This window comes from Gavialis gangeticus, unplaced genomic scaffold (assembly GCF_001723915.1).
Source record: "Gavialis gangeticus isolate Ggan-Ray unplaced genomic scaffold, GavGan_comp1, whole genome shotgun sequence".
In the NCBI taxonomy this organism is placed as follows: domain Eukaryota; kingdom Metazoa; phylum Chordata; order Crocodylia; family Gavialidae; genus Gavialis; species Gavialis gangeticus.
In genome coordinates, this window is record NW_017729018.1 from 6,810,021 (window position 1) to 6,832,377 (window position 22,357).

Consider the following 22,357-nt stretch of genomic DNA (forward strand, 5'->3'; position numbering starts at 1 on the left):
ACCTCTCCCAGGCCAGAAATCCACGTGCCCGGCCTCAGCTTCCTTCTGCCTCAGTAACTTGGACCACGTGCTCCCCCCTCCCTGGCTTCTCCAGCCCCTTGGTGCCAGCAAGCTCTCCTTTGCAGACCAAGCACCCGAGATGAGCAGAGTAGCTGGGCTCTGCCAGGCCTGCGGGGTGGCACGCTGCCCTGCTCAGCACGTCCGGCTCCCACCACCTCACAAGTCAGCTTGTTGGAAGCCCCCGTTAGCATCCAGTCTATGCTCCTCTGAGCCAAGCACGTGCCCCATCTGTCTCGTCATTGCCTCCTTCCCCACTTCTGTGGGGAACTGCCAGGGCAGCCCTGTTCTTTAGGGCTGAATGATTTTAGCCAAGCAATATGAATGCAAGGTCCTGCTGCTGAGGTGCCCAGACAGCTTGGGAAAGGGGGATCAGCTCCACACTGGACCCCACCAGGATCCTATGACCCTCATACCAGATCTCTGCAGCTTCCTACCTAGCCTGGATGGCCCCATTGCAAACATCCGGCATCATACAACCCAGGCCAGCATGCACAGAGCACCCCCCCAGAGGTACAGACTTTCTGGGAGTGCAGATGTGTGCTACTTACATGTGACGTACTGTTTACCTCCTCGCTGCCCTGTGACACCTCTGTACCTGGGAAAGAGAAAATGCATAACGAATAAGCCATGAAGCAGGGACATCCTCGGGGGCTCAGACTATGACACCATCACAGCAGCTAGCCGCTGGAGACAGAGGAGATGGAAACCATGCTGGTACTGCCAATAAATTCTCCTTTAGGCTCAAGGGTAGGATGTTTGCTTTAGTCTTTGTAGCAACCATGATGTCTGTTCCCCAAAGTGCACACACTTGGGAGGGATCTCTCGCTCGGGCCAAAAGGGAGTTAGGTGTCGAGCACTGAAGGCAATGCAGTTACTGGGCAGGGGAGAGGTTTTACTGGATGGTCTTCTAAAAAGCAGTCATCATGCAGCAGCGTCACACGGGGCATAAGGCTTCACAGGTAAGTAGGAGTCACAAGCCACGTGCGTCACTGAGTGTGCCACAGCACACGCAGACCTCCTCATCCTGGTAGCAACCTGTGTCCCTGCAGTGACGGATCTGGTTGTAGGAACAGAGCCTCGAAGTGCAAGTTGCAGGCTGCTGGGAGAGCTGTCGCGAGGCTCCCCTGTCCGGCTCCTGCCTGATATGCTCCCTCTAACACATGCATTTGGCTGCCGGTCAGGCACCCTGGCTGCCTTCTCTGCTTCTGGGATGCATCAAACACAGGGTTGGCCTCGGGGGCGGCTTGGGGCAATCGCAGCCTCCAGAGCAGTAAGTCATGAGGGTGGTCTGTCCACATGTTTCCAGCAGCCCCTGGACCTAATTCTCTGACTTCATGGATCCTGAGTGGCCACTACCATGACAGCCCCCCAGCGGGAGTTTCTCCACTCTAGAGACATGAAAGGACAGGAAAGGTCTCTGGGCGTAGGTCTGAGATTGGCTACAGTCATCCTTGAAACGGCAATACAAGACACAGTCAGTTTGAGAAACCAAGCCAGGCCTTTAAAGCCTGATCTCTCACAAGTCAGGTGAGCTGGAGGATGGCTCCACGCTACTGGAAACTTGCAGGCTGGGGCTTCTTGGTTACTGCCAACCTCAGCGGGCTGCACAAATACGCACCGTCGGAGCCCCTCGTTCTGCGCGCCGTGCTCCTCTCACCTCGCAAGCTGCGCCCGTGGTGATATTTAGTGCCTGCGCGCTGGGGATGCCCTGGCAGGCGCTCCACGGGCCCGAGTGCTAGACCCGCTGAGCCTTTACAGCTACATTTGGAAGCAAAGAGAACTGCAGATGCTCTGCGTTTCTGAAAGTCAGGTCCTTTAATGGCTCTTGAGACGAGTCACAAGCGATGACAAAAGGAGAACAAAGCAAGCGGGGAATGAGATTTCTCCAGCGGTTCAAGACGGTGAGCGACAGTTCATTAGTGACCATGCTGGATCTTCTCCTCCCATGTCAGCTCGTGTATCCAGTCTTAGCCTATCTCCTTCAGTTTGTGTGTCAAAACGTTCAATACAAGAAATATTACAATAGTTACGACTGAATGGGGATTTAGTGTTTTCTTTAGTGTCCAATGAATCTAAAGGCCTTATCCTGCCCTCAAGAAGCATCAAACTCTGGTTTTCCCTGTTTTCTGGAGGTCTTAGATCTGCCGAGAGCAGTGGGGGCCAACCTTCTTGGAAGCTGTGCCACAAACTGGCCCTGCATGCTCTCCGAGTGCCACTCCAGTCCCTTTTCCCTACCCTGTCTGCTGCTCTGCTTTCTGTCCCATATCCTATCTGCCACTGTGCTGCCTGTCCCCTCCCTGACTTGCTGTGTGCTACATACAGAGGCTGTCTGGGCCACTTACGATGCCACAGGTTGCCCTAAAGGACCCAGCAACATAGACAGGGAGTGCTCGCTGCCCTATTACAGGGGCAATCTTTAACACAAAGAGCTTTTCTCCCAGCTGTCTCTCTGGGGTTGAGTTAAACAAGCATTCTCCAAAGCACAAATTTGCAAACCTCTCAGTCAATCATGTCTCTACCTGGCTAAACAGGCTTTAAACCTACTAATTCCCCAGCCGCTGGGAAAGTCTTCTGGGAGAAGCAGTGCATGAAGCCTGAATTTCTAACACAAGGAAACAGGAAAAAATGGTGTTAAGATCTGCTTTGGGGCTCTTTGCAAACAAAGTTCAGTGCCACAACAGTAAAAACCCCACATTTTCACTCTGCAGACCACCTTTAAAGACTAAGGCATTCCTGGTGGGGGTCTTAGCACACTGCTAAACGGCAGCACGACAGCTCCTGGCAAGTTCGGAGGCACGCCGTCATTTCGGTAAGCCAGTCTCACTGCACGGAGCAGGCTCGTGGGCACGAGCCCCTCAAAGACACCTTGCGGCATCTTTCCAACGGCATCAGCACAGCCTGACTGTATTTGTTAACGCCTGGCAGGCAAAAGCAGTCTGTGGAGCTATTGCAGGGAAAGCCCACCAGCGCAGCCTCCAGCACCACATGCGGACAAGGTACCTTCTCTTATGTCCTCCCTCGACCGCCTTTGAATGCCCTCTGCCTGTAATAGCAGCTCTTCTACAGCCTCAGGACATTCCAGGTCTGTCTCCAATGCCTCACAGGGGCCTGCTGCCATATCACCTCCACGTCTCTCACTGAACAGAGGGGCAAAAACAAATGCATCGTGGTCATTAGGGAGCACGGCCGATGGGGGGTAGCAAAGCTGTCTGTGACCAAGCAACGCGGGTGGCGCGCCTCGATGAAAAGGGCATCACACGCGCGGGTAAATGCCTCAGGGATCAGCAAGCCTTGCTGTACAGCTGCTGCCTGAGGCTCTCGGAGGTCTCCTATCCCGCAAAACATGGTCTCAGCACTCTGCTGCCCAGCGGGCCCATTTTAAAGAGGAATAAACTGAGGCACAGAGAGGAGCAGCGCAGCTTTTTGCCTTGAAGGAAGGGAAGTTGATGACGCAGCAGAAACCTTTTTCTGGTCTCAGCTGCCCTGTGCTGAGTCAAGGATTTGTCCTCCTCTGTTGGGCCGCGGCTGCGGCTGCGGCTGCTGTGCTCGCTCTGCCTGAAGCCTCCTTTTCCAGGCAGTGGTGAGGGATGTGAGGACAGGACTTCATCCCTCCTGCAATTCCTTCCTCTGCAGCCACTCCCTGCCTCGCACTGGCTTCTCCGCAGGGACGGGACTGCTCTGAGGATACAGATCAGGGTCTACTTCTAAGCAGCTAAAACTAGAAGTTCTGCAGTAACCCGTGCTTGCTACTGGACATCGTCTGGTCCACTTTTCTCATCCCCTACCTAATGCACAGGAGGCTGGGAGTTGGCACATGTCTGCATGCCCATATACATGTGTGTGTATACCCCTTCCCTTTATTGTTTTAGGATCCCAATAGCTGAGCCAGGGACACAGGGACCCCGTCACATCCATCGTGCAACTCAGCACAGTTTTTGCCTCTGTAAAGCAAAGTAGCCTCGCTGGACAGTTTAGTGCAACAAGGCAGCATGATCAAGAGGGCCACAAAATGGGCTGCATCAGCCAGCAGAAGAGAATTGACTTTGGGAAGATGTCAGAGGCCTCGAGAAGTTTTCCAAAGCAGCAGCTAAGTTCCTGACAACATGGTGATGCCACAGGCTGGCTCCAGCATGCACAGCTCTGGGTCTGCGCTCCCGCCCCTCCTCCCGCCTCCTGAGAAAAACTCACTGAAGGAGGTCTCGAGGTCGGGCTTACCCTCCGCCTGTGTGTGTGCTATGTTGGCTGTATATGCCTTAGCGCAGGGCGCTGCTTGTGGAGCATTTAGTGCAGGTGGGCACGGAGAACACGCATGCAGTCACCACGCGGTTCTACCTCCCTGGCCGCAGCCACGTTTCAGAAACTAGCTCGGGTCCAAAGTGCGACTCCACCGCTGACACACATCAAAGAAGCTTCCAAAAATAGCCCCCTTCCATTCCCCATCAGCTCTTTCAAGGCAGCCGAACCACAGGCTTTGTCTGTGTGCAGCCTTGTCACCCGCTAGCCAGCGAGCTTGCATTCAAATGCAGGCAAACGCTTTGTGCCCCGGGGCTTGTCTGCATTCAAAGAAAAGGGTTAAAAGCAACACAAAGTCATACCTAGGGCTTGAATGCAGCCGTCCAGCCTTCAGCCTCTTGTCCAGCTCAGTCCCTATAGAGTAATATACAGCAACAGGTGCTGGGTCCTGCCAGAGCAAAATATCAACCAATCATAGGAGGCTAAAGCGACCATCGCTTTAATATTCAGTCCCAGGAGATAGAAAAGGGTCTGACTTCACTCTGAAAGAGAGAGAAAGAATTAAACATGAGGCTCCCTTTCCCGACAGATCCGCTGCGCCCCTGCCTGCTGGCAGAGAGGAGGGAACCATAGGTACCGAAGCTCTTCTATGCGGTAGCGACACGAACCCATCCCAGAGCCTGGCTCCCCTCCCCACCATCTTTACTCCACTTGCAAGTGGATGCTGGAGTGCCTCGTGGAAAACAAAAGACCTGGGCAGGAGCAAGGGGGATGGAAACTATTTGTTTCCCACTATCCCGAGCAGATTCCATGCTTGCAGATGCTAAGAAATGGGTGAGATTTGAAACTGCAACCCAAAGGCCTCCACGTTAGTCATGCTGAGGCTAATGGAGCTTTTTTGAGAGGATCATTGGACTGATGTATACCTTGGTCTCTAAAGATCTCACTCCAGAGGTGCTGCTGCCCAGACACAGCCTCACAGACATCTGCCCAAAGAGTAGCAGCAGGAACTAGCTCTGCCCCATCTGCTTTCACTACCTCCTGCACCTCGTTGTGATGAATACCAAGGGTTCAGCTGGGTACTTTTAAATGCTAACCTTATCAGGCACGGGTGGTTCTCTTCCCTCTTTCAGATAAAAGAGACAAGCAAGGAAATTCAAGGCAGTGAGAGCATTAATGCAAAACCAAGGCAGTGAAGCTAATAAATTGCTGCTAGTGTTTTAAAAGGAGGCAAATGGATCAGGTAAGCTTCCTACAGTATCGCCTCCCAGGTGGCACTGCATTTCGCGGGCACGGCATGGTGCAGGAGAGACCCTGGACCCTGCATCAAGCAGATGGGGCACTTTAAAGTTACTCTTCCATGCCTGGAGACCTCAGGCAGCTGTAGCACCATCTCTCTTGGCTCCTGGTGTACTGTTAGAGGGGCGGTTGCCCAAGACACCTCTACTCTAGGGCAGCCTCTGTGCTGGAGCATGGCCAAGGAGCCTGTTGGCCCCATAGTAAAGTGGACACAAGGGCACGTCTACACAAGACGCGTTAATGCATGTTAGCCTAATTTCAAATCTATTGCGGACACGTGTCTACACATGCGTGCCCTTAATCCACATTCACAGTGGTGAAATTAGGCTAATGGCACCTAAATTTGCAAATGCAGGTATCAAATTTAGGCGAGATTAAAGTGCATTAACGCACGTATAGACGTGACCCGGCACTAACTTTAGTGCCAAGTCTCTGCATGTGTAGACACCTGCCAAAAATCACTTAATGCGCATTGGCTTAATGTGTGTTAAATTTAGTTGCACTTAAATGCATGTGTAGATGTAACTTATCCTTTTATCCTTTGTCTCAGTTGTGCTGAGTGCTTTTTGGACGCAGCCCAGGGTCTGGGCCCCTCTCTAAAAGCAGAGGCCCTAATCTTGTAAAGCCTTCCTCACGTGAGTAGTATCATGCAAACCAGGAGGACCACTCGCCTGTTCAAGGAAAGCTACAAACCCTTAATTGTGCTGGGAACATAAGCAATTCATTAACAAGAGAAACAGGAGGATGTGGTAATGCTAAGCTGAAGCATTCAAAAAAAATCACGAGATCTTAAAAAAACCCAAAAAACATTTTGGATCCTTTTGTTGGGCTCCTGGTTTTTTTGCCTTAGGGTTCATATGTTTCCAAACCTGTCTCCCCAACTGTGCAGATTCCAGACTTAGGCCTTTTGTTAGTTTTATTTAATGAAAGCTGAGATTCTCACATAAGTCGCCAGACCCCAAGAAGTGGGGCAGCAGTACTCCTAAAATACCGAGAGACTCCAGATACAAATCACTGGAGTCGAAGCACCAAGAACATCTTGTAACTCGATGCAACGGACCTGTGTTAACATCGCAAACAGGGCCATCTGGGAAGCATAACTAACTAGAAAAGGAAACTTGTGCATTTGTGGGTATTTAAAAATTAAAACCCACAAAATCTCATGGTGCTTGTAGTGACATTTCTACATTTCCATGGCACCAGCCTGTGATTTGACAAGCACATGATGTATACCTTATTGCTAGACTAACAGGAGAAAAACCGTTTATTAAAAAAATATTTCCAATAAAGCTACAAAGGGCAGCAAAGCTATTGCACAATACATTGTCTTTATTAATTGAGGTTCTTTTCTTTCCCACAGTGCTCCAGTGTGAAAGCCTGGATTTCAGTTGCTCTTGCTGCAATTGCTATTCCAGCCTACATGATAGAAAAATACTTTCCTTTGGGACTTCAGACAAAAAGTTCAACAGCTTATTCCTCAGCTGAAAACAGCCTGAGTGCATGCAGGCCTCGCCACTGCTTATTGTACTGGGCAAATGCTTTCAAATGGTTCAATCTGTTTCTTATTATCAGCATAAAAACAGCATACAAAGCACTTTTTAAAGGATGCCATCATATTAGTTTAAAGGTGACCTTCAATAGAGTATGCTCCTTTTATTGCTGTTTTATGGTGTACTGAATGGCCTGACCTTAGCTCAAGGGTTATAATCTTCCCATGTTTTAATAAATGGGTCCAAGGGTATTAATTGGAAATGAGAGGAAGGAAGCATGCCAAGGAGCATGACTGGGGATCAGTGACAAGCCTAATTCAAGAGAAAGGATAAACATCAGACCAGGCTGGTAGAAGAATCGGCTCCGATCTAGGCACCAATATAAGCAATCAGATTTTCGCAAAACCTCTGTAGTATGAGCCCTTTGGACAGCCTGGCTCTGACTGCAGGTCCCAAACACTTGAAAATACGGCCCCTGTCAACTTGTGGTTACTGTATAGCCATTCGGAAAAACCAAGAAGTGACGGCATCTTCCTAATTATTGAGACAGTTGTCATAATACAAATAATATTTGATGTTGCTCAAGACTGAACCAGATCAAAGAAGGGAACTTAGATGGAACTTATAAATCAAAGCCTGACTCTGTTAACTCTTGCTTCCCCCACCCCCCTTGATGTCATTATTTCCACCCAAATAAGGGCACCACTGTTAATTAAAAAGACATGTTCGGTTTATTGGATTTAGGGCGATGTAATGAAAACAGAACATGGTAAACTGTCTGGAAAAAAGTTCCTCCTGCTTTCAGTTAATCATGATTCACTTGGTGCTCAGGATACTGTAATCCCGTTCTTCCTCTAGCTGGCTATGGACGCTTCTAGGGAATATATAGCAAGACAAGACTTATCGTGGTGAAATACAGAACTCCTTCTGCATGTTCGGTATTCATCCTAGAGCAGGAAAATGTGACACAAACCTAGTTCTCCTCCTTTTCAGGAAATCTTTCACCATATTCCCTGCAGCGATGAGGGAGTGTGTGTTTGTGTGCGTGTGGGGGGGGTGTTTTGCCTCCACATGCTTAGCTTTTAACAAGTTCCTTGCCAAGTTACAAATGTGCCAATATTCCTTGTACAATTTAATCCAGGCAGATGCAGGAAAGAGTTTCCCAGAGGCAAGTTCTTTCCTAATCCCTTGAAACTCCCCTGGATCCCAGTTTCTCTCCTGACCTGAATCTGGGAAAGTGTCTCTGGGAGAGGGCTAGCTCAGAGGGAGGGAAAGAGTCTCGGCAACATAATCCAGCGATGAGACGAGACGAGACGAGAGGAGAGGATGGGCAGCAGAAAGCCCCGGCTGAAACTGACACTGGAGGTAACTGATCAGAGCGCTGGGCTGGTGCCAGGCCCTGCCCAGGCCGTGCCGAGTGCTCATGCCGGGCTTGCTGGGCTCTGGTTGTTAGCAGGGAATCCTTTTCTGCACCTGCCCGAGCTGCCATTGTGATTTGCCTCTACCTGGGTACGTGTCTATCTGCCCACTGAGAACGCAGCCTGCTGGCTTTTTTGAGGTGAAAAGATACCAGTGGTTCTTTGTATCCCCTAAATTCCACAACAGCAGTTTACCCTCCCATCGGGACTAACTTGTCCCATTCCTCCTTCCCATGCAAAAACCCACCCCCGTTGCTCCCAGTTGGAAGAGTACATTCGTTGATTGTTATTTGCAGTAATGAGTCGTTTTAGAGATGTTTCCCCTCCCCCCACTCCCACCCATGTCCTTCTGTGATCTTGAGGTAGCTCAGCTCTTTTCCCTGGGCTTCTGTTCCTCGGTGTTCAGGCAACCAAAATGTCACAGAAGGGAAGCTCAGTATCTCATCTCCCTGGCTCCTCAAGTTACTGTTCGGTAGATCACGTGTCCTAGCTCATCAACCTATGCTGGAGATCAGCAGGCAGCTACTGAGAGGTTCTGGCAGGGGCAGGCAGACCACAAACGAAACAGTGAGCACCCAGCTAAAGGGTGAATTCTGGTGCAAAAATGAGGAATTTCACGGCCTCTTGGAAAAAGGCCATATTCTGTGGTTGCAGAACTGAAGAATTCCCAGAGCCACAGCTGAGATGAGTGGGACAAGTCGCACCACTCAGAGCTACCGTTTCAGGCTGCCCACAGATTCAAATGTGCAACACAGCATCAGCTGCATTCAGTTAGCACTTCCTACATTACCTCCACAATCATGAGGCCCACAAACTTGTTTTTTCAATGGAAGTGGAGTATAACGGTATAGTAAACTCCACAGGTCCAGATTCATGACCTGGCCACCAGAGCCACCCTGAAAGCTGTTGCTAAGGAGATTATCTCAGCTAGACCAACTTGACCTTTGATCTTTGCAAAACTCCCAAGCATCAGCTCAATCTACATTAGAGGGGAGACTTTCAAGGAAAAGCTGGGTGCTGGAGAAAGTGATGGGATGCTGAAAGGCACTGTTAACTGTGGAACGAAACCTATCTTTTACATAAAGAAAAGCCTGTAGGTCACTAAACCATGTTCTTCATTGGTAGGGGTTAAAAAGAGCAATTTTAGACAGCTTCAGCATTCTTGTGTGGGGCTAGTGACTAATCCCTGAATGCAACTAGAACAACAATGAGGAGTGAACTGTCTAAAGTACTTATCTCATCCCCATTACCATAGTATCCAGTGCCTCCCAGTCTTTGAAGACCACCCTTGTCTAACACCCTGCTTGTCAGGTGCTGAGGCATGGACTTAGGTCTGGTCTATACCACAGTTTCACCAGCACACATATAGCAGGGCACTGTTGGTGCCTGCCACTTTAAGGGCTGAGACAAGCAGCCAGCAGGTGCTTGATTGTGGCGGCCATTTTAGAACTCTGGCCACCTATATAAACAGAGCAGATGGCTGCTGGCAGCCAGGTAGAAACATCATCTGGCTGCAAGGTTGTATGTAATATCTTGGAGGTAAGGTCAGGAGCGGTAGGGGATGGTTTGGAGGCTCCTGGTCCTGGGCATGACCTAAAACTGCACCCTGCTGGGAGTGGGTGGCCTGGTGGGGCTCCCAGTGGTGTGGGAGCCCCCAGGAAATACCAGGCCAGTTACCACCCTGGTCAAAGGTGGGTTGGGGTGCCTTAACCCCTAGCCCCCACGATACCAACTGCCTATTTATTGGAGGGTTTTGCTGATCTACTAATGGAGATACAACTATAGCAGCAGCAGCTCTGTAATGTATACATGCTCTTAGGAAGTTCCCTGAGGTAATATAAGTCTGAGGAAGAGCTGGGACTTGAAGTTAAGCCATAAGTTAATACTGAGCAACCCTTCCTCTCTAACTTAGTACTTATGGCTGGGCTGCCACAGGAACTTTCTCTGGGGGTAATAATACCTAGCTCTTGTATGGATTTTTTTATCTGTAGGGCTACCAAGTGCTTTACAAAGGAGGTCAGTACTGCTATCTCTAGAAAGGGGGAAACTGAGGACTGCAGAAGGGAAATGGTTTGCCCACCCCGTCCAACAGAACAATGGCAGAGCAAGGACGAGACCCCTCTTCCCCCGAGATCTGAGCCCCAGTCCAGTTCTCCATCCACAAAGCTGCTCTGTGGCAAACAGCAAGAGAAAGCAAGTCTGTAGAAAAATGATCATGAATATTTACAATTATCACAAATCCCAAGGCACGAGTGTCAAACTCAAGGAACTGGCCCAATTCCAATCCAGACAGCAATATTCTGCTGACCTGAGATTCCTCCACTGCATTTTTACTGGATGCAATGTTCTTCACCACTCCGTCTCCCAACACTATTCAGCAGCTTTTCTGTGCATTGAAATATAGTTGCTGCCTTCCAACCCAGAGGTAAAAATGTACTAGTTGCAGCCAAAGCCATTCTTTATGTGATCTGTTAACTCTAGCAGTGCTACAGACTTCAAATCACTATCATTGTTAGGGAGCTTGCTGAAAATCAAAAGGAGCAATGCGATGTATTTTCTCTCTACAAATCTCGATTTCCATCATGAATTGCAAAACAATCCATCAAAATGGAGGATTTTAGCAAAGGCAACTGAACCATCCAATTGTGGAGGTGCTACAGACTGACAGCTTAGGGCGATCTGGAAGCTGAAGGCTCTCATGGCTCCCTGCCACCAGGCATAATGATGTGATTGGGTAATGTTTGCTAACACACAGTTAAGGACCTGGAGAGAGATGGATTGTGCAAGTTGATACTTATAACAAATATTTGACTAGGCTCCACTGTTTCAGAGTGGTGCCCTGCCTGCCTGCCACAGATCAACATCTCTTCTCTATCCAGGCATGATGAAGCACGTGGTTTTGGAGAACTGTGACGAGGACCAAGCTTCTCTGCAAACTGCCTCTGAAACAAGGCTGGGACTCTTCATCATAACCTCAAATTTTGCTCATCCAGGAGAACATTGCTTGTTACCTCTGATCTTGCAGGACAGCCTATAGAAGGGATGGGTGTTACAGTGCGGCTCAGCCTCTTCCCAATCCCCTCCGCTCGGGATCATTGTGAGCTACAAGATCGGACCCATTGGTTTGAAACGGATGATATTGGCTGGGGCCAGTGAGAAGGGAAGGAGACAGACAGTGCATACTGCCAGCACTTCTTGCAAGTCGAGCTGCAATCTGGTGGTTTCCAGTTTCTGCCTGGCCTTTCCCTTTCCTACCCTGGTTATATTTGCAGTAGGTAGCCTAGAAGTGCCACAGATACAAAGCATCGTGGTTAAGGCATTGTGAGGGGAAAAGGTGAATTCCCCCTTGCTAAGCAAGATGGAAAGCGTCACTTGTGGTGACCCTTTTTTTTTTTTTGGGTGTCCAGAAACAGTGAGGAATTGAGCAGAAGTCCAAACTGCACTGCCACAACCCCCACCCCCCCAAAAACAAAACAAAAAACCCCAACCAAACAAACCAAAAACAACAACAACAAAAAACACCCCAACCCCAAAAAACAACAAACCAGTGAGCAGGTAACCCTAAGAGAAGGCAAGATAATAGTGTATTACGGTGCCCTCCCGCACATCACATCCATCCTTCCCATAGCTGACTACAACCAGCTGTTGCTCGTCCAGTGGGGACAAAGTAGTGCACGTGCTGGACACATGGAGCTATCTGCCATCAGCACACTGAAGGCAGCAAGAGGCTATGTCTTCTCACAGTCGTTCCCAACAATGTTAGTTGAATAGCCCTGGTGGCTGAATTGAGGCCTATGGGTTTTACAGGCAAAAGAAGGAGCAATAGCCCTCCACAGCCCTCTGGGATGTGCCAGTGAAGAACAAAGAAAACTAATTGTTGGACTAGATGACCTCCTGAGGCCTGCTCCAACCCAAACTTTCTGTAATCTAATGCTGTTTCCTCTCTTTCTCTCTTCCTCTTTCTCAACCTGTAACTCCTTTGTGATCAAAAGTTTCAATCGCAACTCGCAGTTCAAGCAGAAAGCATAATGACGTTTCACCTCTGTCTAGGGCCGGGAAGTCCTAGCCATGTCATCAGTGCCAGCTCTAGGCTTTGGCCTGGTCCAGTTCAGCTGGCAGGGGTTTGAATGCTGGCGTGAATCAGCGCCACTTCACTGCACTTGCCTTTTTGCACGTTACCAGCTGTAATGGGGCCCCTGCCCTGTTACTGGAATGGGAAGAGGATCCAGGGGTGCCTGGCCCTTTTTTCCCCTCCTTCCTCTCCTTTACTGTTTGTGTGTTTGCCGGTGCCTCCTTTCCCTGGTAGAGGTCCCTTTCCTCAGGTTGTGGGCTTCTGATTCCCCCACTTGCCCTGATCACCATCTTGCAACTGGAAATCCTGCCCCTAACCCCTGACTTTTGCCCCTGGAAACCAGTCCTTTTGGGAGGGAGGCTTGCCATCTTGGAACTGGGGGAGGGAAAAAAAAAACAAATCATACTACAAATCAAACCTCTACTATAACAACATTTTAAATTTTTTTGTTTTTGTTTTTGGTTCTGATTTTGTGTGTGTTTGCATGGTGGTGTATATAGCTCAATATAAAGTCTTACTCTATCATAGTGTGTGTGGGGGTGGATCACTGGTGGGGGTGTGGCATGCGGCTCCAGCTGAGTCCCAGGGGCTGTATGCAGTGGCATGGAGCCTGCCTAGTCTGCTGGCATGCGCCTTCAAATCAGACCGCGCTGGCTCCGTGCCGTCCTGTGGGGCTCACGGCACTGCAGGTGGGACCTGCACACCAGTGGCAGCTGTGCGCCATCGGGCTGGTTCAGCTTCATGCATCTACGTGGGGCTTCAGCACTCCAGAAGGAAGCCAGATGTGGTGGCACGGAGCCCACCCGGCCCAACGGTGCGCAACTCCCCATAACTCCCTGTCTGCATGCCATGGGGCTGGGTGGGCTCTGTCCCACCATGGGCTGGTAATAAGTATTTTCTGGAGGGGCCCCATGGGCCATATAGAATGGCTTGGCAGGCTAGACCTGTATTTTGTCTGCTCCTGCTATAGCGGCACTCAGAAGTGGCCTACACCAGCATTTAAAAATGTCACCATTTGCAGACTGGAAAGAAATCGGATCCTCTTCCACATCTGGCACCAAGGCAACTATAATCGCCTCTTCTGATAAGGCAGCAGGGACCCCCCGCCACAATCAGCTGTTTAGATAACAGGACTCGAAGCACAGCACTGAAGTGCCATTCCCAACCCCTGCTTGGACTCTCCAAGCTGACTCCAGCTGAAGGTGCTTTGTAGAAGTCCAAGGTTCAATTCCTGGCCAGCAGGAACAGGAGTAGTTCCCGCTGCCACGTGAGCCCCAAGTCTGATTTTTGGATCCGGTTCAGCAGGGACACAGACCTCATTCAGCAGCAGCCTTCGGCAAATGAGAGAACGTTTCCGACGAGCTCTCGCGTGGCTCTCCAAGACTGGGATTTCAGGAGTCTCCTTTACAGAGGGGGTTGGTTATAATCGGGAGAGCTACAGAGCTGCATGTCACATTATCCCTGTATGTCCTTTTGAGGGGTTGTTTTGAACTGCATATCACTTATCCCAGTTCAGGCCAACTCTCACAGACAGGCCTTGCTTTCTATTAACAAGCACTGTCCACTCCTCATCACACACTGTACAAAGGGGAGGCCCACAAGCAACCCGACGGGCTTTCTTGGTCCTTCTGGCACTATATACAAGGAAGAGGTGGTGTGTCCTTAGTTGGGTTTTATAGGCATTCCTTATGATTTAGTACACATTGTATTCCATCTGAGTGGTTTTGGGGGGTGCTGGGCCACATCCTCCTCCATCAGATTGCCACTGCAAGGGCAGCACAGATAACCAGTGACAAAGCTGCTACTCTCTGCAGTGAGTTTGCTGCCTTTCAGTCTATTTTCAGTCCACAGACTTCACAAAGCCACCATGACAGCTGCCAACAAGTGAGGCAATTAGCAGCAATCTCAGAAGAGAGCAATGACTGAATAAGCCATGAGAAATCATCTCTCCCTTTGATTTAAGAGACTCTTCATCTCGCTCAGGCTTGTGCCACTTCTACCGCCGGGTCTCAACGTGTGTGTGTTGCAGCAGGGGAAGCTTGCTCTGACACTGGGATGCTGAACCTGTCGTGGATGGCTCCTTGCCCCATTGCTCTGAATGCAACCGACTCCCCTGGCTCTACATGCAGGCGAATGTAAAAAGCGCTTGCAAGCTACTGCTGTGCCCCCAAACCCTTACCAAACCTGCCTTTGCCTCAGGAGGCCAAGCATTCTGGGAGGCTCACTTGGTGATCAATCCAGAAGTGATTTCAAAGCACTGATCCCTTTGTGGACCGCGTGATCTCTATATATTCAGAACGGCTCAATGTTAAAACAAACCTGATCACACTCTAATCCACGTGCGACCTACATACTCGGCCTCACGAATCTCCGAAGGCTTTTGCTCTCTTTACTTGGCAGAACGGGCAGCTTTCAGGTCAGCTGAAACAGAAGATGCTGGATCCCATTAAACACTACTTTTAGTCTCGGCTGCTTTCAATAATTGTTCCATTATACATTTTCTCACAGCCCAGAGCTGCTCAGGGCTAATCATTATTCTCTTTGAAGATCTGCAGCCGTTAGTACCTCCGAGGAAAATACAAGCGAGCGACTGTGTTTGAACATGACATTTCAGAAATGCTGTCCTTGGAGCTGCCATTCAGAAAGGGAAAACAGGCTACACTGTTCACTTCTTAAAGGGCCACTGCTGGGAATTATCTGGTCTAAAATTTGTCCTGTCCTGAAATATCACAAGTCTCCTCTTTACAGATGAGGGAACCGAGGCAGAGGGAGATAAGGGTAAGGCTGAGCTTTTGCTCCTAGCTGTGGGTAAGGACTGGAAATGGGTCCCGAAGCCTGCTTTCCCCTTGTTCCCAGGCCCTGACCAGTACAGCTCCTGCTCGGCATGCTTGCTTAGCCATACATTGGGATTGCAACAGTGGCATAACTAGGACATGGCAACTGGGCAACTTCGGGATAGAGACAGGGACGGTGCGTGTGTGTGTTGGGAGGGAGGGGTTGTGAAAAAGCCAGCTGCCACCACAGCTGCACAGTCGCACTGGCACCACAGCAGCAACTGTAAGTCACCACTGCCCTGGGATGTGGCAGCTGCCCTGGGTGCCCAGCTGTGTTGCTACGCCCCTTTGGATTGCAGATTTGTGGATTCACAAATTCATGGCCCTTCACCCCTGCCCCAGCCACTTGCTGGGGGAACGGGAGGGGAGGAAAATATACCAGGCGCACAGCACATGCTGTCCTCTCTGCATCCGTAGTTGTAGTTGGTGGAGGGGTATAACTTGCACCGCTTGCCACATAGGGCCAGGCCATGATCTGGCCTCATGTGATGCACAATATCGAGTCAGCAGCTGGAACCAGAGCTCAGGAATCCCGATTTGTGGGTCTCTCCTCCAGCCACCAAGCCACATTTCTTCAATGACTTCCTGTATGGCCATTGCAGACAAACTGGTTCCTATCAAGTCCCAGAATAAAGTCCTGTTGAAATACAGGCTTCCATCTTTTTGCTGTATCCTTCCATTTGCTCAGGGCAGGGCATGCACAAAATAAGTAAATACTTTCCAATTTAATCTTTTACAAGCATGACCAGTAGTCTGAGCGTCCATCAGGAAGGGAGTATAATGTAGTGGGGACACCAACGAGGCATGTAACTGCACTAATATAGTCCAGCTCCAGCCCAGACAGTATCTCATGCTGGAGCCAGCTTTGCCCATTTGCTGGTCTTTTATTTGAATTTGAAATGATAGAGACATTACCCACAGCTCTAGGTGCCCTAATACCATTAATAGCACAATTAAATCCCAGCAGCATTAAATGATCATTTCAACTGCAGCTCAGCTGGCTGGAAATATGAAGCAGCTTCTTTCTGCCCCTTTATCACTGTGGGAAGTCGCTCTCCAGCCTTCTCCAAACCCTTTCTAGCAGACGGCTTTTGCAAACACGTTCAGAAGATCGTCCAACCTGGCCTTTCACAGCAAGCTCCTGCATGACACTGCCCTCAATGAGAAAGGGCCTCTCTGATAATAAGAGGCTGAGTAGGATCCCCCTGTTCTGGCTCTTGCACTATTACATTAGGAAGGGCGGGGGGGACGACCCTGCAGGTCAGCCGAGTTTTAGGGCTGGCTAAATCATCCTCACTAAGTCCCACTCCACATATTGGTTAATGGGCAAACAGAGCAGCCATGCCAGCATAGAGCCACTTCTTCTTTAAAAACACAAGTCCTAGGCTTAATTCCCCCCCCTCAAAGCTTTCCTGTCCCGTCTCCCTCGTTCTTTCCACTGGATTTGATCTTTACTCGTCCGTCTCACGGTAGCTTCTCTCTTCCTGTTATTCTGTGCTCAAGTTAATTCAAGAAGTCTTACATGGTTAGAGGATTTTAAACACTGGGCTATAGTTTCCCCCTTCCCCTTACCTTTTCTTTTCATGACAGTAGCTTGAACAGTTTGGCTTCTGCTTTTTCAAAAGTTGGAAGTTACAGGAACGTCTTCTCTGGTATTTCCTGGTTGGGCTGAAGAACGTACCAGACACCTTGAAGGTTGTATTTAGTTATCTCTCACTTCAAACTTGAAAGGCTGTAGTTACGGAAACTATGACAAAGCCTTCCTTGCTCCCGAATCCTTAGTAGTCTCCATATTTAAGTTAATTATAAATTGGCATGAAAAGAACCAGTTAGAAATCCCTCCTGTTCTTAAAATTCACTTTCTTTACTCTTGTCCTCCATCCTGACTTTTCCAGTCAAAGAATGGGTCAATCTGGACAGGACAGTGAATGTTCATTACAAAATTTAGTCTAAATGTAACAAGGAAATCGAACTTTTCAGACCTCTTCACTACATCAGAAAGCACAAGCTCAATTTTTTCCCCCTTTTTGCTCATCATTTTTACAGCTGTCTTGCAGACTGTTGCCTACTCTGTACAAGGAATCCCATTTAGTAACAAGTTCTGGCTAAAACAAAATCAAGATATGAGTGTGCTATCCCTCCTGTAGGACGGGGGTGTTAAAGGGTCATGCCCACTTCTGTTGAAACAACAGAAAGAAGATGTCTCAATAAATATCACATATCATGATCTTTCACTGCCCATGAGTTTCTATTTGTGGCTGTTTCCCACTGACGCATTTTATTTAGGCTGTACGTGCCACCAAGCGGTGACCTGTATTTTTAAAGAGGTCGGTGAGGCTCTATGCACACTTGTGGCACTATAAAAAAAATAATACCACCCTTCTAATGTGACAGAGATCACAAATTCATGAGCTGTCTGGTACAAAAGGAATTGGGAGGAAGGAGACTGTAGGGAAACAAAGTTTGAAATGGTAATGTTTATCTTGCTGCCTGCCTCCCATAAGCTCGTGGCTGGTTTGAGTTGCGTGGTCAGAGGTGGGCAGAGTGGGGGCAGCTTCCCATGCCAGCCAGCCGGAGACATTCCTGCAATTCCCATGGCAGCGCCTTCTGGAATATATTGCTGCAGCCTCCCACGTGAAGAAGCTTGACTCTTGAAGTCCTGTTCTGCCAGTGCAGTATAGATAGTAACTGCACTTAATAAATCCAATTACTCAAATAAGTGACCACGCAATTACATTTCAGTATCACCCCATGTCATCTGCAGGGGGTGCTGGTCCTCCTTCAGTGCTCACATGTACTACAGATTCCCTGTGTCCCATGTAGGGAGGACAGCTACTTTGTCTTATACTCACACGTCTGCAAAAGACTATGGGATAAATTGCAAATAGCTTGGGTTACCTGCTAATCTCAGTTACGCTGGTGCAAATGCAAAGCAACTTTTCTGAAAATCAGGGGGGTTATTCTGGATTTACGTGGGAATAACTGAGACCTGGCCTTTTGCCAAGGAAAATATCATTCTGCTTAACTGGTGTTTATCCACCCACCAGTCTCCGGGAGAGGCATGTGTTTTGCAAAATCCAGGGAGCGACTGTGATCTTCCAGGGGTTAGTACGGCACGGAGTGTTTCTAAACTGACAGAGAGGAAAGGTCAAGGGAGAAACCATAATGAACAGAAATGCCTTTGCAGAAAACACCCTGTATTTAAAAGGTATGTGTATACGTGCCTTTCTGCAAGCAGTACATGGAGGGTGTAGTCATTTCTTGTAGTGCTCTATACAGGGGTATTAGCACATCAGCAGAGAAATATATCATCAAAAGACCCACAAAAGCTAAAATATATCCTGTTAATAACCACACAGGAGGACAGAGACTTCTGTGGGGGCTAGTTCTTTTACATTACAACCAAGTCTGAGCTTAAGATATCATTTGTGTGTTACAGGGCTGATAACGGGTCCACAGAAGCATGCTTTTCCAGCACAGGACTTACAGCATCGCCTCTTGTACTTATTGCAATGCAAGTCTTCTGATGCAGTTGTCTAGACTCAATTAAGATCCAGCACCAGGAAAGCTTGTGTACCGAGGAAGAAATAAATTAGAGCCAGGCATCCGGGTGAGGGAGATTCCTTGTCTTCCATCAATGCTGACCTTGTGAAGGAACACCTTGAGAGGCTGGACACCTTCAAGTCAGCCCTGATAGTCTTCACCCCACGGTACTCAAGGAGCTGGCGAGCATCATAGCCCAGCCCCTGACATGGATCTTTGAGAGCTCTTGGTGAAGTGCCCGAAGACTGGAAGAAGGCCAATGTGGTGCCTATCTTCAAGAAAGGGAGGAAAGTGGATCTGGCAAACTACAGGCCCATCAGCCTGACCTCTATCCCGGGGAAGGTCTTAGAAAAGATTATCAAAGATGCCATTCTTAATGGACTGGCTGATGCCAACATCCTGAGGGATAGCCAGTACGGGTTTGTTGTGGGTAGGTCTTGCTTGACCAATCTTATTTCCTTTTACGACCAGGTGACCTATCTCCTGGACAAGGGAGAAGAGATTGATGTGGTATATCTTGACTTTAAAAAAGCCTTCGATCTGGTATCCCATGATCACCTCTTGGCAAAACTGGCTAACTGTGGCCTCGGGTCCACCACGATCCGCTGGCTGGGAAATTGGCTCCATGGTCGGACCCAGAGGGAGGTGGTTGACGGAAGCCAATCGTTGTGGTGCCTGTGACCAGTGGTGTCCCCAGGGCTCTGTCCTTGACCTATTTTGTTCAACATCTTCATTAACGATGTAGACATTGGTATTGGAGAGGCTGAGAGCTATGGGACTCTTCAGCCTGGAAAAGCGCAGGCTCAGGGGCGATCTGATGGCCACCTATAGGTTTATGAGGGGTGTTCACCAGTATCTGGGGGAACGTTTGTTCACCAGTGCACCCCAAGGGATGACAAAGTCGAACAGTTATAAACTCCTGCAAGACTCTTTCAGGCTGGACATAAGGAAGAATTTCTTTACTGTCCAAGCCCCCAAGGTCTGGAACAGCCTGCCATTGGAGGTGGTTCAAGCACCTACTTTGAACGCCTTAAAGAGAAGTTTGGATGTTTATGTTGCTGGGATCCTATGACACCAGTTGACTTCCTGCCCCTGGGGCAGGAGGCTGGACTTGATGATCTTTCGGGGTGCCTTCCAGCCCTAATGTCTATGAAATCTATGATTCCCTCAGCTGCAGGTTAGCTTGTGCAATATGACACCTGTGAGAATGCATATAGCTCTTGCCTGACCTGTGAGAATGCATATAGCTCTTGCCCGACCAGCCACTTCTCTTCATCTTCTCTGCATACCAGCATCATCTCTCACCCTCAAGTTCCACAGAGCACAGGGAACCCCCTCCATTTCTCACCCGGTTTGATGCCCTGTGCTCTTTTGGCAACCCACTTACAGGACCCATGATGCCACAGGAACAGTAGGGGTGCAGCACTCCTATACTGGAGGGATGTTAAGGAATTAATTCTCTGCTATGGCCTGCAAGGTCCAGACTCAGACAGGACCATGCCCTGGGAAGAGCTTTCAGTTGGGGATGAGAAAAACCCATCACAACTGAGAAGTGACTGGACCTCTAGAGCACACACAGAAGTGACAATTGTCATCTCATCTGGCCACAGAAAGCAGTTTATAGCCATGACCAAACACAGGCACACAGCTACAGATAGTTTTAAAAGTGGTCGATGGAGTGAAAATCTGAATCCACGTTGCATGAAGGGTCAGATGAAGTTTCAACACCGAGCGTCTTCTGAAACTTCTGTCTGCGCTGCTAAGGGTAACTAGACTCAGGTCTGGTCTTGCTATTGCCACTCATCCTCAGGTGTCCCTCGAGGAGACCAGACAACTTCATCTTCACTGTATTTTAAGAAGCAAAGCCTGGTGCCTTGTCCCAGTGCAGCACAGCTCATTTTCCAGATGGGTGGTATCATGACTGTTTATCTCCTCTTTGGGGAGCAGAGTGAAATCATGCCTGTTATGTGTACAATGGTGGTCTGGGATTTCCAGGCAGAAAGCCGCTAACTAGTGAAACGTGTCCTGAGATCAAGCAGGTAGGAGCACAGACATACAGGAAATAGCCGAGTGCCGGTGTTTGCCTATATGGGCAGCCAACTATAACTGAAGTCAGACGCCTGGTGGGTGCCATAGTAACAGCCATTTTAAAGTGATGATGGGATTAAAAAAAAAATCCTAACATGGCTGTATTTATGGGGCAGAGAAGTTGCAAAAGTAACTCTCCTTCCCTGAGCTTGATCCTCCTCACCTTAATTTCCACTGACTTTGTTGGAGTACTCGGCATCTTGCAGTCCAGAAAAGCTAACTTATTTCTACCTGGAGTTTAAGTTTCTACAGAAACTTATTAAGGGTATTCTTGCCTCAAGAAGTGCTGTGGCAAGTGGAAACGTCCAACAGGACAGATTGGACTCCCCGAGTTTGGCCCAGCGCTCCCTCTACTTCCCTTCATGTGCCAGGCCGCCTGTTACAGCTCCCGAGATTAGCTTGATTAGAGGGGGCACTATTTAATAGAGCTCCTAGAACCATGTTTCTTATTTTTGTGTTCCTTATTTTGAACCCTCCGGGTAGACTTTGGACTCCGAACCATTACTGCCCCCAAGTGGAGCCTTAAAGATGCAAGCAAAGCCTATTTAGAGGGGCCCCCATCTGAGATTGCAGGCCCCAAAATTAATGCTGTCAATTATTTTTGCTTGGGGCTGGTATAGGAGAAATGAAAATGTAAACGCAACTCGGGCTTTTTATTCCTGTTCAAATTAAAGGCAAAGAAAGACCCAAAAGACACCCTTCTCGCGTGTCTCCAAACTGCAAAACTGTCAAAAGTTTAATACAGAATTATTTATATTGAACAGAACTGAACGGCCCTTTATATCCCATCACTCTGTACAGTTTCTTCTTCTTCTACCATCCTCAGTCCTGTTTAGATTAACACTCTGGTCTAGGGATTGTGTCGTACTAAGTATTTGTTCAACATCTAGGAGCCTCAAATCTCAGCCATTTGGCCACTACTGCATTAAAAACACTTAATTAAGGTTCCCTAATTGCTGAAGTTTTTAATACTAAAAGGCAAGAACATGTATTTATGAACAGTAAACCTCTCAGAGGGAGGTTGGAAGGAACAGTCTTTCCTTGGACTATGCAATCACATCACAACATTTAGGAATAAGCCTCTTTCAGGGTATAATAAATCCAAGCTGCCACACGGGAGCTAAATAACAGTCCCCATCTCTAACTAGTGTGGAACACAGCTACTATTTATTCCTGTTTCTGATCCCTAGATTCTGCAGTGGTGGGTGCTGAAGAAGCACAAGGATTAGACAGACAACTTTCCCCTTTAATTTTGTAAATAGAGGACATCCCCTGCTAGGAAATTTACTGCTCTCGGATCATACTATTTTACCGAATTGT

At 48.6% G+C, this 22,357-nt stretch overlaps 1 protein-coding gene across 8 annotated transcripts in view; it reads right to left on the bottom strand.

Annotated features, from left to right (window-relative positions):
* The window catches only part of JSRP1 (junctional sarcoplasmic reticulum protein 1), a 67,300-nt gene that overhangs the window by 12,150 nt on the left and 32,793 nt on the right, over positions 1-22,357 (bottom strand). For 3 of the 8 annotated variants that reach the window (XM_019513337.1, XM_019513333.1, XM_019513335.1), the window contains exons 2-4: positions 4,656-4,835; positions 3,061-3,197; positions 609-655 (exon numbers count right to left, since the gene is read on the bottom strand). In XM_019513337.1, the coding sequence (XP_019368882.1) occupies positions 609-655; positions 3,061-3,178 (165 nt within the window). In that variant the 5' untranslated portion in view covers positions 3,179-3,197; positions 4,656-4,835. Of the gene's footprint in view, positions 1-608; positions 656-3,060; positions 3,198-4,248; positions 4,271-4,655; positions 4,836-16,978; positions 17,075-20,297; positions 20,852-22,357 lie in introns of those variants that run through there. The other 5 variants (XM_019513334.1, XM_019513336.1, XM_019513338.1 and 2 more) reach the window with 5 other exon arrangements.